This window comes from Microcaecilia unicolor, chromosome 3, assembly GCF_901765095.1.
Source record: "Microcaecilia unicolor chromosome 3, aMicUni1.1, whole genome shotgun sequence".
NCBI classification, from domain to species: domain Eukaryota; kingdom Metazoa; phylum Chordata; class Amphibia; order Gymnophiona; family Siphonopidae; genus Microcaecilia; species Microcaecilia unicolor.
This window is the reverse complement of record NC_044033.1, coordinates 224,298,182-224,313,105: the sequence shown is the minus strand read 5'-3', so window position 1 is coordinate 224,313,105 and position 14,924 is coordinate 224,298,182. Positions and strand designations below refer to the sequence as shown.

At 43.0% G+C, this 14,924-nt stretch overlaps 1 protein-coding gene across 1 annotated transcript; it reads right to left on the bottom strand.

Annotated features, from left to right (window-relative positions):
- Positions 1-2,828: 2,828 nt before the first annotated feature.
- Positions 2,829-12,453, bottom strand: LOC115464415 (vomeronasal type-2 receptor 26-like). The gene is made up of 4 exons (XM_030194797.1): positions 12,322-12,453; positions 8,344-8,571; positions 7,351-7,477; positions 2,829-3,727 (listed from the first exon to the last, which is right to left on the bottom strand). The coding sequence occupies exons 1-4, from the start codon at positions 12,451-12,453 to the stop codon at positions 2,829-2,831; spliced, it is 1,386 nt and encodes a 461-aa protein (XP_030050657.1).
- Positions 12,454-14,924: the final 2,471 nt, after the last annotated feature.

Here is a 14,924-nt window from a genome sequence, read left to right as displayed (position 1 = left end):
CTTTCTGCCACTTCATCCCTCTTCTCACCCCTTAGTACAATTGACTGAAAGCTTGTTAACTGGTTCTGTTTCAGTTGTTAAGAGCATTTTCATAGATGTTCCAGGCAGCTGTACTATCAACTCGTTCCAAAGCTCAGTGTTTCAGATCTTGTTAACTGGTTCAGTTTCATATTTTAAGGAAATTTTCATGGATGTTGCAGGCAGCTGTACTTCAGTTTGGCCCACATCAACAATGACCTTGCATTTTCTACTGTCACTCCCTATTTGAGTATGGCCTGAAGGAATGGGTAATAAGGAAAACAATTATTTTATTTTGTTCTGTTAAACTGTTCGTGAGCCCTTGTGCCCAGTCTGAGGCATAGGAAGGAGCTTGGCCAAGGCCCAGGAAGGATCAAACAAGCGCTAAGCAAACCCCAGCAACAAAGCCCCGCACACTCGGGACAAACTAGCACCACCAGAAAAGGGAGATAGACCACTCAGGCGGGCCTCACGGCTGAATGGGGACCCACTCGTATAGAGTCCAAGCGTGCAGGACTCACGGCCGAAGTAGAACTGAGTCACACACTGGGGAACAAATCTTTTTCTGCACGATGCGTCCATCCACAGAATGAGCCCCAAAGCTCTGCTGCAAGAAGGCCCCCTTTCTATTAAGCTAAAACATATCCAGGAATCTACACGAGAATTCAGTCACATGCTCTCAGTTTAGTAAACAAACCACTGGCCAGGTGGCTTATCTCCCGAACCTCAAGCATGCCCCGCCTCCCTCCTGTACAAGCTGGCTTCAGAGACATTCCAACCTGTTCTTGAGATGTGCCTTATCTCATACGTTGTTCTTGAGTGTGCCTTATCTCATACCAGCCTGTTCTTTGAGATATACAAGGAAAATCACTTTTGTCAAAGACAGATTTTAAAAATGTATTATTCAAAGCAAGACTGAAAAGCAAGTTTTAATATTTTCCATCACACCTGCTGTAAATGTCACCACATGCCACTGTTTACATGTGAGTTTAAAGCACAGAAACAGAGAAAAACAAGGCAGATGAAGTCCTTATGGCCTATCAAGTCTGCCCATTCATAACATCTACTATCCCTTCCTCTCACCTAGAGATCCTATGTACCTGTCTCAAACTTTGAATTCACCAAGAGCCCATTCTATGAATTCAGCACCATTTCCATGAAGAAGTATTTTCTCTGGTTACTTCGGGATCTATCCCCTTTCATCTTCATCCTATGCCACCACATTGAGGAACTTGCTATCAATTGAGACTCTCCTCCTGTGCACTTCTCTAAACTTCCCTAAACATCAATGGATATATGTCATCTCACCCCATCATTTTCTCCACCTTTAGTTAGCTCCTCTTGAACACAGTCCTCTGAAAATTGTTAAGGGTCTACCACACCTCAATTCCTATTTGTGTTTGTCTTCTGCAGTCCTGCTCCCTGCCCTTCAGCTTTGAATAATTAAATAATTCCACCTTATCTTTATCAGCTTCTAATATTTTCTCTCTTTCACCTTAGAGTCTCACAATGCCACTTTTATACTAACTCCTGTCACTAACATATCTAAAAAAAATGTCTTGTCCCATATTTTACTGTATTAGCTTTTTTTCCTTCAATTGTTTTCCTGACTATTTTACCAGCTTCTCTTAGCTTTCTTACATATTGTCATCTGTCTTCTTCTTTCCCAGTCTCTTGAGTCAGTGGTGTGCTGGTAAATTTTTATCAACAGGCTCTTTCCCTGGTCCACCTCTGCGCCCCCCCCCCCCTTCTCTAAATTGCAGAGCTGGCTATACCCGGGGAGAGAGTTGTTGGGGGGGGGGGGGCAATGCATTACTCTTTCCGGTAAAATTTTTTTTTAATGCTCCCAGGTTCCTATCTAATTCATGTTTAACGTGGGATAAAGTGCCATAAATAAGTAAATAAATACATAGGAACGCTGAACGTTGAGCACCTTATTCCCATAACATGATGTCTGTTCTAGAAGCCCTTTACCAGGAGAAATAAAAATCTCTGCACCAGTAACAGGGTTAGGTGTCCCTTTATCCAGCCCCTCCAAATGACACACTGATTACGATTTATAACAAATTACTACTCTACCTGTGAAACCTTATTCCCTTATTATATTTCCTCTGTGTACATCCCTATGCAGAAGCCTGCAATATTAAAAAAAAAATGTATCTTTTTTTTTTACAGCATCCTCCTCACCTACCTATTACAGACTTTCTCCCCGCTTACCTGAGCTGAAGGGTCCCTCCCACTCCCAGAGCATACCTGAAGGCAGCATCCCTGGTGGTCTAGTGGATTCTTCAGGTGAGAGCCGGCTCCAGCACACCACTGCTTGTAGTTTATGATAGCTAATCTCTTTTCACTTTCCTTTTCACCTACTACCAACATTGATACCTTCATAAAAGATTTATTCCCTTGAAGACATTTTACGCTTGACATCTTGCCGCGGACAGCATTTTTTAAGTGCTAACCATAGTGGGGGATGGCTGCTGGGGCTTATGCGGGTTCCGGCCAATATTAATCTAGAGCCTGCATAAAACAGTTGTGCAGACTCTGGCTGAATATTGACCAGGACCCACACAACTTTTAATGTGCTTTTAATGCCACCATCCCCCTCCTGGCACCCATCTTCCTCCTCACCCTCCCTTCCTCCAGAACAAGAAATATATATGCCAAACCACCCAGAAAGACACCAGACCCCAACTCTTCATCCCCCACCTCCAAATTAAATTAAAGATCCAAATCAAAGATAATTCCACAAATTTGAATTAGCATAGCTTTAACTTGCACTGAATTAAAAAAAAAACAAACAAACATTCATTTTAGTTGTTTTTTGTTACAGATTTCCTGCTATTCATATCGGGTCTTATTAGGATAATGCGACATTTGGACATAAAGATACATCCCAGCAGTCCAGCACTGGAAGCTTGTATGGCAAATATCTCCACTGCTACCATGTATTTTCCTCTTGTGCTCAGATATGTTGGGATAAAAGTTATCCAAACACTGCAGAACACCAGCATGCTGAAAGTAATGTACTTGGCTTCATTGAAACTGTCAGGAAGATTTCTTGATAAGAATGCAGTGATGAAGCTGATAGAAGCCAGAAATCCTAGGAAACCCAGAACACAGTAAAATGCAATCACTGACCCTTCATTACATTCAATTAGTATTGCCCCAATCTCTGATTGCATATTATGATATGGGAATGGGGGAGCAGAAAACAACCAGATGAGACAGAGAATAAATTGAACAAGAGAGCAGGAAAGTATTATAGTATAGGAGATCCTGGAACCCATCCATTTCCGGAGTTTACTTCCAGGCTTGGTTGCATGAAAGGCCATAACTACAGTGATGGTTTTTGCCAGAATAGATGAGAGAGAGATTGAGAAAGTCATCCCGAAGGTAGTATGACGGAGAATGCAGGTCACGGGCTCAGGACGGCCAATGAACATCAAGGAGCATAGAAAGCAGATCATAAGGGAGATAAGGAGGATATAGCTGATGTTCCGGTTATTGGCTCTCACAATAGGTGTGTCTCTGTAATGAATGAAGATTCCCAGAATGATTGCATTGATAAGAGAGAAGAAAATGCTGCTGGTAGTCAAAGCTATCCCAAGAGCCTCTTCATAGGACAGGAAAATTATCAGTTTTGGTATACAAGTATCTCTCTTATGATTGGGCCAGTGGTCCTCTCGACATTTCACACAGTTGTCCATATCTGAGGAAGATGAACATTGTCTCAATATTTCATAAACAGCATTGATTTTGGGATAGTGTATGATTCTTTCATTAATTCTCTATACTTCAGACTTCGGCAGATAATATTGCTCTATAATATCCTGAAGTTTAGAATGGTGAAGTAGTGTTGATGCACATCAACCAGCTACAAATTAGAATCAGTATGTACAGTATACATACACTATGCAAAGAATAATTTCAACTCATTTCACTAAATGAAAAAAAGCACATGGCTTCTATTGTTTCCTGTATACCTCATCCCTTTTCTTTCTTTCTGATTTTCAGTGTTATTGACTGGTTAGTGAGCTCCAAAATGGTGGCAAAGCCATGGGAGGGTCATGGGAGGTTTGGGAGCGTTCCTTTTATATATGTGCATTGTTATTCAATAAAGGGGATCCATGCCTAGTTTAGACACTGAGATTTATAACAAGGTTTCGTTGGTGTAAATGGTCATGCCTAAATGTAGCTGTAGTTCCTGGTACGGAGCCTATTATACAAAATTTTAAGCGTTGGACCTGATTCCCATGACCGCAACCCCATTTTGGGTGCGCAAGTTGGAATTTACCTTTGCCTTTTTATAGAATATGCATAGAAAGAAGCATAGGTATTTACTGCCATTTTGAAGGAATTCACTCAAGGCATTGTGCAGTAAGAATACATCAAACTTGAGCAATAGATGATTACAGCAATCTTCAAATAACAATACAAAGTATGGCATAGTATACTACTTAGAATGTCAAGAAAATATGTAATAGAACATTTTAATTGACAGTGTAGGGTATAAGCAAAGATGCCACTTATAGATAGGTAAGAGAGTAAGAGGTGTTAGAAAGTAAGGCGATTAATTTAAAGAAAGGTATACATGAGCTTTGTCAAGAACAAAACCATTTGTTTTTCCAGAAGACACTGTGATCCTGTCATGAATTCAGCCGAGATGAGTTATTGAAGCTTTTAGAAGATGAGGCCTTTTTTTTATGAATTCTGGTAGTTTGGGAGTTTATTAGGTATAGTTGTGATAAATGTGAAGGGGTGTTGGTAGTAGAATGATTTAAATTGATGCTTGATTGTTTTTGACTGTAAACTGCTGTGACATTTCCCTGGAATTGAGGTATATCTAGTTTTGTAAATAGATAAATTAAAAATAAATAAAGCAGAGTACTGCAGTTGACTTTAAACAGCACTGTTCAATATTACTGTTTGATTCAAAAGACAGTGACTGCCTCTTTTTATTGTTGACAGGGTTTCAGATCTGTTAGCATTTGTCTGCCATATATCCTCTGATGCAGATGCTCATTCTCATCTGCTTTGACTTCTTATAGACTCCAGTTGAGTTCTGGCTTATCTCTGTGCATATCTTATGCTTCTTGAATAAGATATCATTTTTGCTATTAGATGGCTGCTGTATGCTTTCAAAATTATTTCCATTAAGAACATTTTCTTGTGTTATTTCCATGTTTATCCCACTAGAGCTTCATGCTATGATCCTCAAATTTAATTTCCAATGAAAAGTTAATAAACAGAAACAAAACAAAGATTAGAAAAGAAAATAAGATGACAGTTTTTGTCTTGAACTAACAATATATTTTTGATTAGCTTTCAAAGATAACCCTCCTCCTTTAGATCAGAAATAAGCAAATGTTGACAAATATCAGAATATGTAAGTGAAACACAAAAGCATTTCAATGAGTGTCTCATAAGAAGAGGATGGGGTGGATTAGGTGAGAAATAAGGAGAGCTGGGTGGGTGAGAGACAGGGAGAGAAGGCTGGGTGATAAGAGGGTGACAAAGCAGTAGAATTTTATGGTTTATAGTAAGCTAGAAAACCCAGAACTTTGTTAGGTCCTGTCTAGTGGGTGTCAAAGTACTTCATCATGTTGAATTCAAAGGTCTTACATTCCCTGATGCAGTGTTCTGGTTTTCTAAAGGTCTTTCTCAACGTGACATCCTGGTTGGCACTGTCATGTTTCATATGATGTCTACATAGATTAGGTCTCGTCTTTAGCATCTGTCTTGTTCCCCCAATATAGCACCCTTCTTCAAACTTTTTGCATTGAATGATATATGCCATGTTTATAGATGAGCATATGAAGGATCCCCTAATGCTGAATGTTTTTCCTATGTGAATAACTGAGATCCTGTGCTGGTATACTGCAGGGATGCATGCCATGCTCTTCTTTTTGAGCTTGTGTTGGGAGCTTGCTTTTCACTAATTTGTTTTTTTTATTGGGTGAATGTTGGAAGTTCAGCAGTGGTGGGGCAAGGAATAGTGGCTGCAGGGGCGTAGCTAGACTTCGGCGGGTCCAGAGCCCGAGCTGAGGAGGCACATTTTATCCCCCCTCCCCTGCACCACTGCCCCCCCACCATTGCCGACCCAGTCGCCACTGCCACCACCAATTTTGCCCCCCTGCCGAAGACCCTTTCGATCCCCCCTGCCGACGCCAACCAGCCGTCGCCTACCTTTGCTGGCAGGGGACCCCAACCCCTGCCAGCCGAGGTCACCTTCTTCCTGCAGAAGGCTTCCTTCTGTTCTGATCTGCAAGGCTTCGTTCTGTGAGTCTGAAACGGAAGGAAGCCTGTTGTGGGAAGAAGAGGACCTCGGCTGGCGGGGATTGGGGGTCCTCCGCCAGCAAAGACAGGCGACGGCGGGAGGGGGGTCAAGAGGGTCGTTGGCAGGGGGGTCCAGGGCCAAATCTGCCCTCCCCTGCCCCCCTGGCCCCACGTAGCTATATCACCGAGTGGCTGTAGATATTTTATGGTTCTTCTCAATTTTTTTTTCTAGCCCTGGAGTCTATCAGTGGCTTTCTTTTCCTTGTACTGCAATAGATTTTTCCTAGGTATTTTAAAGAGAGAATATTTTTGCAAATTATTTTATGGCTACAGCCTTTTTGTTTGAAGGATTCAGTTGGGATTTTGAGGTGTTTATCCTTGTTTTATTTAAATGTGTGTGTGTGTTTGTACACATATGTACAGGAGGAATTTCTATGTTCCAGAGAACTCCCACATTTGCACTGAAATTAAAGAGTTAAACTGGAAATTGAACCTGGGTCTCATAGTTCACTGTCCACTGCACCGCCCAGAAGGCTACTCAATGCACTTGTATGCTGTTGTGTTAGGAATGACCATAATATCTGGAACTGTCATAGAGCCTGGTATCTGTTGTCACTGTTGCATCTTTGGATGATGGGAGTGGGTCAGTGACCACTGTGGGATTAAGGGGGAGTCATGCCTTCATCTGTCCACTGTTAGTTGATCTGTTAGGGTGCCTTTTTCAGACTTAGCTGTGACTAGAACAAGTCTAGATACAAACATATTTCTTTTCTGCCCTGGACCATTTTTTCTGTTCCATTATAGAAGAAAAACATACAGATTTAAAGCCCTCCCAAATGTCACCCAAAACACACCTCCCACATGCCCCCTTGCAATTTAGATGAACTGCAGAATAAAACATCCCAATTCTGAGTTTTGAAAATTGTGATTTAGATGATTTAGTGAGAAAAACGTCCATCTGCCGCTTTGTGCTGCTTTTGAGACATTTGTTTCTCTTATGAGAATGAGTACCAAAGCAAATAACCCATAGTCATCATGCCATATGATATCACTCACCACTTTGGTTTGAGATCTCTCCCTGTGGACATGGAACACAGTCGAAGCAGCAGATAGGCTCACTTTCCCTTGTTAATTTTCTGAAGCCAGGAGGGCAGCTCTCACTGCATTTGGCTTGAGGAGGTGTCTAAATATTGAAAGAAAAATCTGGGTAATTTGATATAACAATCACACTTTTTTAAAATTTTGTTTTTATATTATTCACCTGTGATTGTTAAAATGCAGTTTTCCATTTCTGACCACCTATGGGACAACTCCTACTATCAAGCCTCTGGAATGTGAAATTCAGCTTGAAATGGAAATATCATGTGTACTGTTCTTATTTTACAGGTTACTTTTAAAATTAAGGCCCCTCCTTACTAAGCTGTTCATATTCACTCATGCTCTATCTTTCTTGCTTTCAATAATTCAGTACAGTCCCAAGTTAGAGTTCTGAACTAGCAACCTTACTTAATTTTTCTCTCTTTCAGCAATAAAGGACAGTATTTATAACAGCAACACGAATTAGGCAGAGGCTAACGTTACCACCCCTCTCGGCTGGACTGTAGTGATGTGCTCCCAGATACCTGATGTTTGTAGTCGGGGCAAATATCCAGGGAACACACACTCACAGCCGAGGGGCATCTCAGCATTTAGCAGCAGATGATTTGTTGCACAAGCTACAAAAGCTAGTGCCCCAATGGTAAATGACCCTGTAAGCCTTTTCTTAGACAACTAAATCAGTTTGAAATTGGCCACCTTCTTTTTTATGTAGTCTCTTTTTACCCATTTCTAATATCCTCTTCCAGAATAGTTCTTCTTCTCAGCTTTATCTAAACATATACATGCATGCTTTTATCAATTAAAACGTATTTGCAAGGTCTACTACTCTGCTATTTTTGCATTGTGTAAAATTGTGATAATCCAATTTCACAGCTGGAGTTAAAAAGAAGTATGCATGATTAAACATGGTCCAGTGCCTTCCCTCATTCTCTAATGTTTCTTAAATCTGACCTGGGTGAATGTACTCTCCCATACAATCGCCTTCTCATTGATGATGAAATTCTGCCCTTGGGAAGCATAAGGATTATAACTTCCAACAATTTCACGATGCAGTACTCCATTGGGTAAATGGACCAGATTGATGATAATGTAGCCAGTATTCAGGTCTCTGTTCTCATTAAAAAAGATTTCGTCATCCAGATTGTTCTTAAAGTGGACGTTCTTCAGATAATGATGAAGCTAAAAATTAGAATTTCAATAGTAAACTTATGCCAAGTTAACTGCCAAATTTAAACATATTTATGCTCAACTTTTTTTATTATTATGTAATTCTACACACAGTCTACCAGATTTTAGAGACTGGATGTTGATATCTAGGTATCGCTTCAAAGAAGAGCAACCAACATGATAGAGAGAAGAGAACTCCTCTCATATCAGGAAAGGCTACAGAGGATAGGATGGAAAAGAGACAGCTGAGGGGCGATATGATTGAGTAATACAAAATCCTGAATGGTGTAGAATGAGTAGAAGTGAATGGATTTTTTTTTACTCTTAAAAGAACAAAGACTAGAGGACACGCAACGAAGTTACATGGAAATACATTTAAAACAAATAGGAGGAAATCTTTTTTCACTCAAAGAATTGCTCTGGAACTCGCTGCCGGAGTATGTGGTCACAGCGGTTAGGGTATCTGGTTTAAAAAAGGTTTAGAAAAGTTCGGGTTCATAGTCTACTATCCAGACAGACATGGGAAAGCCTCTGGTTGCTCTAGGAATGATTGCTTGGACTATTGCTACTATTTAGGTTTCTGCCAAGTACTTGTGACCTGGATTGGCCACAGGATACTGGGCTAAATGGAACATTGGTCTGACCCAGTATGGCTATTCTTATGTTTTTAGGTTTCACCATAGGATATGGTTTGTGCCAAGTAGTGCTTCTTTTTGAAGTTGACAGCTCGAAATTGTATCAGTACCTAACACAAAGGAGGACAACCACATTCCTCAAGCTCCACAACCCAGTCGGGTTCTCAAGATCTCCACAATGAATATGGATGAGACAGATTTGCATGTACTTGTTCCATTGTATGCAAATGGATATTATGCATATTTGTTTTAGAAATCATGAAAATCTGACTGGGGTGTGGTCCTCGAGGAACATGGTTGAGAGCTCCTCTGAACAGAGACCATTTTGCTAGAAAATTGCTGAATTTGGTATGCTTGCGAGTTATGCTAACAAAGCTACCTCTATGTAGATCCAGAAAAACTACAAAAGTATATAGACAAACATAAGATGAAATGTGCTAGACATCTATATTGCAATGCATGTTCTACTTTTTCTGCGGCAATCTCTTCAACTGGGTCAGTTTGTGCATACCATGACAAGAATAAACTCATTCCTAAGCCAGGGCATGTGGAGTATGATCTCCGCCTCTCAAATCTACTGATAACGGTTGCCATAGTATTTGTCTTGTGCCAAAGAAACTTCTTTCTGGAGTTCAAAAGATGCAACACTTATAGGCAACTTCTCCAGGTGCATTTGGAAGTTCTTTTTGATCAAGCATGTGGCTCCCAAACCGATGAGAAATATTTCTGTATTTTTCTGCTGCATTGTCTTAATTTCAGACTGCATTTTTTGGTACTTGAGGATCTTCCCCCTCTCCATGTGATTCACGGAGTAATCGCTTGGAAATGGCACCTCTATAATCGATTCTAAATCAAAAAAGAGGTTGAAATTACAGTTTTATGGGTGTCTCACCTTGTAATTCCAAGATACACAACTGGCATCTTTTCTAATAAGTAAATCAACAAGGAACCTTAAAGCTCCTAATAGGGAAAACACTGCAAAAATTGCAAAATCCACTATTGTGTAGAGGAGTAGCATACTATCACTGGTTCCAGTGAGGAGAAGGAGAGAAAATAAAACCAAACGAAAAAACTCATGGATACATGAGAAAAACGAATGGTATAAACACTCTCCTTCTCCTTCACTATTAATGTAAATTAAACAAGGTGAAACACCTCCCCTCAAAACCACCAAACCGGAAATAGACCTGGTATGTCTCAGAAAACCCCAAACACACACCTCAACTTAAAGCCTAGATCTGTAGCACTTTAAACTGCCATGCTTAACATGCCTAACAGCCCAGTAACTCAAAATATGAAAGCAAAAAGACCAGTTTGATGGCATTCAAAAAATCTTTCACTTATCTTCTTGTTTAAAGCTCCAGGCTGAGTTAGCTGTAGAGATTCAGGCTGTTGATAGTTTGGTTGGGGAAATAACCACACTGTTTAGCATGAAATGCTGACACCATCCCGTGTCGCCCTTCAACAAGTGCGCCTTGTTTGCCAAACTGAAAGCTGCCTCAGGAAGGGCACTTTGATGGATCCTTACACGGACCTCTTAAAATCACCAAACAGTCCGGAAATCCTTTCTGAATGCACTAGCAAGATGGCGCAAGTGAAAATGACGCCATAAAGGCTTTTAAATCTAACCGCGTCACTCACTCGTTACAGAAAACCACTCCCTGAGTATTCCAGCTGCTCCAATGGGCTCACTTCAGCCTGCCCCCAGGGAGTGGCCCAAAACGAGTTAATAGTAAGCATTCTACACAATAAAGGATTTTGCAATTTTTGCAGTGTTTTCCCTATTAGGAGCTTTGAGGTTCCTTGTTGATTTACTTATTAGAAAAGATGCCAGTTGAGTATCTTGGAATTACAAGGTGAGACACCCAGAAAACTGTAATTTCAACCTCTTTTTGGATTTAGAATTTATGTTGAGATGGTTTGAAATTCCCTGTTTATATTTAGAGTACCTCTATAATCAATGCCATTCTACTATATCCGGTTTTCTGGCATCCATTTCACTGCCATTAATATGCACCAACATGCGTTTTCGTTGTGATGGCAACTATCTCAGGTTAGAAAGATGAATCATTTCTAGCAGTCTAAGAAGAGCACTCGTACTCAACTTGTGGTCTGTGTTTATTATCTAAACAATATTTTAGACCCACATCTTTTAATATACATTCTGTTGGAAGATTTTAATGATTTATCTGTTTTGAATAGCTGGACTTTATTTTTCATTGATATATGATCCTATATACCAGCAACTCAAACTAGAGGTCTCTATGAATCTTTACGAGGATTATCTATCTTGCTTTGGAACTAACTGATGTAAAATACTGTTAATCTATTGCAACACTGAAATGTACATTTTTTATTTATTTGTTGCATTTGTATCCCACATTTTCCCACCTGTGTGCAGGCTCAAGGTGGCTTACATAGTACCGTAAAGGCTTTCGCGTAGTCCGGTAGAGAAACAAATACAATGTGATAGTGTGGTTGAATAACAGCATTCGCCAAGTCCGGTAAAAAGACAAATACAAGGTGATATTGTGGTTGAATAAAGGTACATGTATATCAGGTACAATGGGGCTTGAGGAGAGGGAAGGTTAAATAGTGTCCATTATGAGCTTTGGTTTTGCTGTGTTGCCGAGTGTAGGTATCTGTGTTGGGTCAGTGGGTTATGCCTTTTTGAATAGGTAGTTTTTGGCAGTGCATTCCATAGTTGTGTGCTTATATAGGAGAAGCTGGATGCGTAGGTTGCTTTGTATTTGAGTCCTTTGCAGTTTGGATAGTGGAGGTTTAGGTATGTTCATGATGAACTAGATATGTTTCTGATTGGTAGGTCAATGAGATTTGTCATATATCCTGGGACTTGGCCGTAGATAATTTTATGGACCAGGGTGCAGATTTTGAAGGTGATATGTTCTTTGATTGGAAACCAGTGCAGTTTTGCCTGGAGGGGTTTGGCACTTACAAATCGTGATTTACCAAATATCAACCTGGCTGCTGTGTTTTGAGCGGTCTGAAGTTTCTTTGTCAGTTGTTCTTTGCATCCCATATAGATTCCATTGCAAAAGTCTGTATGGCTTAGTACCATTGATTGTAGAAGGTTGCGAAATATTTCCCTCGGGAAGGAAAGTTTTACTCGTTTAAGTTTCCACATTGGCTCTCGATTGTGAGGTTGCATTTGATTGTAACGCCGAGTATGTTCATATTGTCTGAGATAGGGAGGTGTTACACTCTTACACTCCTCCAGGTGTACACCCTGCTTGCGCATGGTATGGGCATTCGAGGATGTGGTGGCCATCTTGGATTTGGACATCTCCAGGATAGGGCAGCCATCTTGGAGATGGGCGTCTGGCGTTGTGGCAGCCACCTTGGAGTTGGGCGGCTTCAGGAAGGAAGCCCATATTTGGGCGTAGGACATCTCCTCTGATGGAGGCAGCCATCTTGGAACAGCTGCACATGTTTGAACCTAATTCCTGCACTATTTAATGCCCTGCCACCAGGCCTTCCATGCTTCGGCTTCTATTGCTGTAGAGGTCGCAGTCCTCGTTGTGTTCTACTGCCAGTTATCTTATGATCCTGTGTTCCTGTGTTTTGACCCATGGATTGTTTCCTGACTACTCTGCTGTGTTGCTGCCTGCCCAGACTTTGGACTGACTCCTGACTACTCTGCTGTGTCGCTGCCTACCCAGACTTTGGACTGACTCCTGACTATTCTGCTGTGTTGCTGCCTTCCTGGTTCCTGGACTGTGTCAGCTTTCCCGCCTGTCTTGTTGGTGGCCATTCACCCTGCTGGTTCTGGAAGTCCTGGTGGCCGCCTGCACCTGGGGGCTCAACTCCCGGGGAACTGCGGTCGCTTCCCAGGTGAAGCTAGGGGTTGTCTGGCTGCCTGACCGAGCACGGTGCTGCTCTATCTTCGCCGTGCTCAGCCGGGGCACAAGGGCTCACTTTCCTAGATGTAACAGTAAGCTGAAGCATCGAGCTCGCCAGACAAGACCGAGTTCTCCAATCTGGCTCAGGTTTTACAACAACAGCAGGCTCAACTAACTCGTTTGTCCAGCGTTCGTCAGGATGTCTGCAATCAGCTACCCACGCTTCAGCAGCAACTTGCTGCGGATCCTCTGGGTCGGAGGGCGGAGGCTTCTGCATCCCGGTTGCGGCTTCCAAAGCTTCCCCGGTTCGATGGAACCCTTTCAGCTTGCCGGGGGTTCCTCAACCAGTGTAAAATCCTGTTAGAGCTACAACCAGAGGCCTTCCCATCTGACAAAGTGAAAGTGACCTATATCATCTCTTTGCTCTCTGGTGCTGCCCTGGCCTGGGCATCCCCACTGTGGGAGCAGCGGAATCTGGTACTGGCGGACCTGGAAGAGTTCCTGCGGCAGTTCCGAATGGTATTCGACCTGCTTGGCCAGCCCTCATCTGCCTTTGGAGAGTTGTTGCATATTCAGCAGGGCACCGGGTCGGTCGGGGCATATGCTGTTCAGTTCTGAACCCTTGCTGCGGAGCTCAGGTGGAACCAGGAGGCCTTAACGTCCATCTTCTGGCAGGGGCTGAACGACAAAATAAAGGATGAACTGGCTGGCAGTGAAATTCCCGTCACTCTGGACGCTCTCATCGCACTCTGCACCAGGATTGACGTCCGTTTCCAGGAGCGAGCCCAGGAGAGGGCCACCCAAGCCGTTCAGACCCCCAGGTTCTGCTCCCACCGACCAGAGATGCCTAGGGTTCCTGAGGGAGGTTCGGAAGGAACTAAGGAGGAACCCATGGTGATGGGGCGGCATCGGTTGTCCAGAGAAGAAAGGGCTCACCGCAGGAGGAATCAGCTATGCCTATACTGTGGGCAACCGGGCCACTTCACGGATACCTGCCCAAATAAGCCAGGGAGGTCAGGAAATGCTCCGGCCAGAGCCCCTTGAAGAGAGTGGCTCTGGGCCAGTTGTCTTCCCTTTCAGATAATTTGCCCTCAGTCCTCGTACTGCTCCACGGAGAGGGGTTCCAGGCCCAGACGATGGCCTTGCTTGACTCCGGGGCCGGAGGAAACTTCATAGATGCCAAGTTCCTGTCCCAGCTGGGGGCCTCCACGGTGTCCTGCCAACCGGTTCTCAGGATTACCGCCATCCAGGGGGACAATCTTCCCCGGACTATCACCCGGATCACCTCTCCCTTGGGTATGTAGGTTGGGGCGCTTCACCAGGAGGAGATCCAGGTCTTGGTGCTCTCCCGAGCCATTCACCCAGTGATCCTTGGACTGCCCTGGCTCCGACTTCATGCCTCTGTTATTGACTGGTCCACCGGGGAGATCAGGCAATGGGGTTCTCGGTGTTTCCAGCACTGTCTTCAGCAGGTCGAGCCACCTATTCCTGTCTGCTCCGTCCAGCTTCAGACTCCGCAGGGGAAGTTGCTCGGGCTTCCTAAAGAATATCAAGACTTCCAAAATGTGTTCTGTGCTCGAGCGGCTGACACGCTTCCTCCCCATCAGTCTTTCGATTGTGCCATCGACCTGCTTCCAGGAACCAATCCCCCCAGGGGGCGCCTTTACACCTTGTCCCGGGAAGAGTCTCGGACAATACAAGCCTATGTCAAGGAGAATCTCCTTAAGGTTTTCATTCGGCCCTTCACCTCGCCAGCAGGGGCTGGGTTCTTCTTCGTCTCCAAGAAGGATGGGTCTCTTCACCCCTGCATCGACTACCGGGGGTTAAATAAGATCACGATAAAGAACCGGTATCCGCTCCCACTCATTCC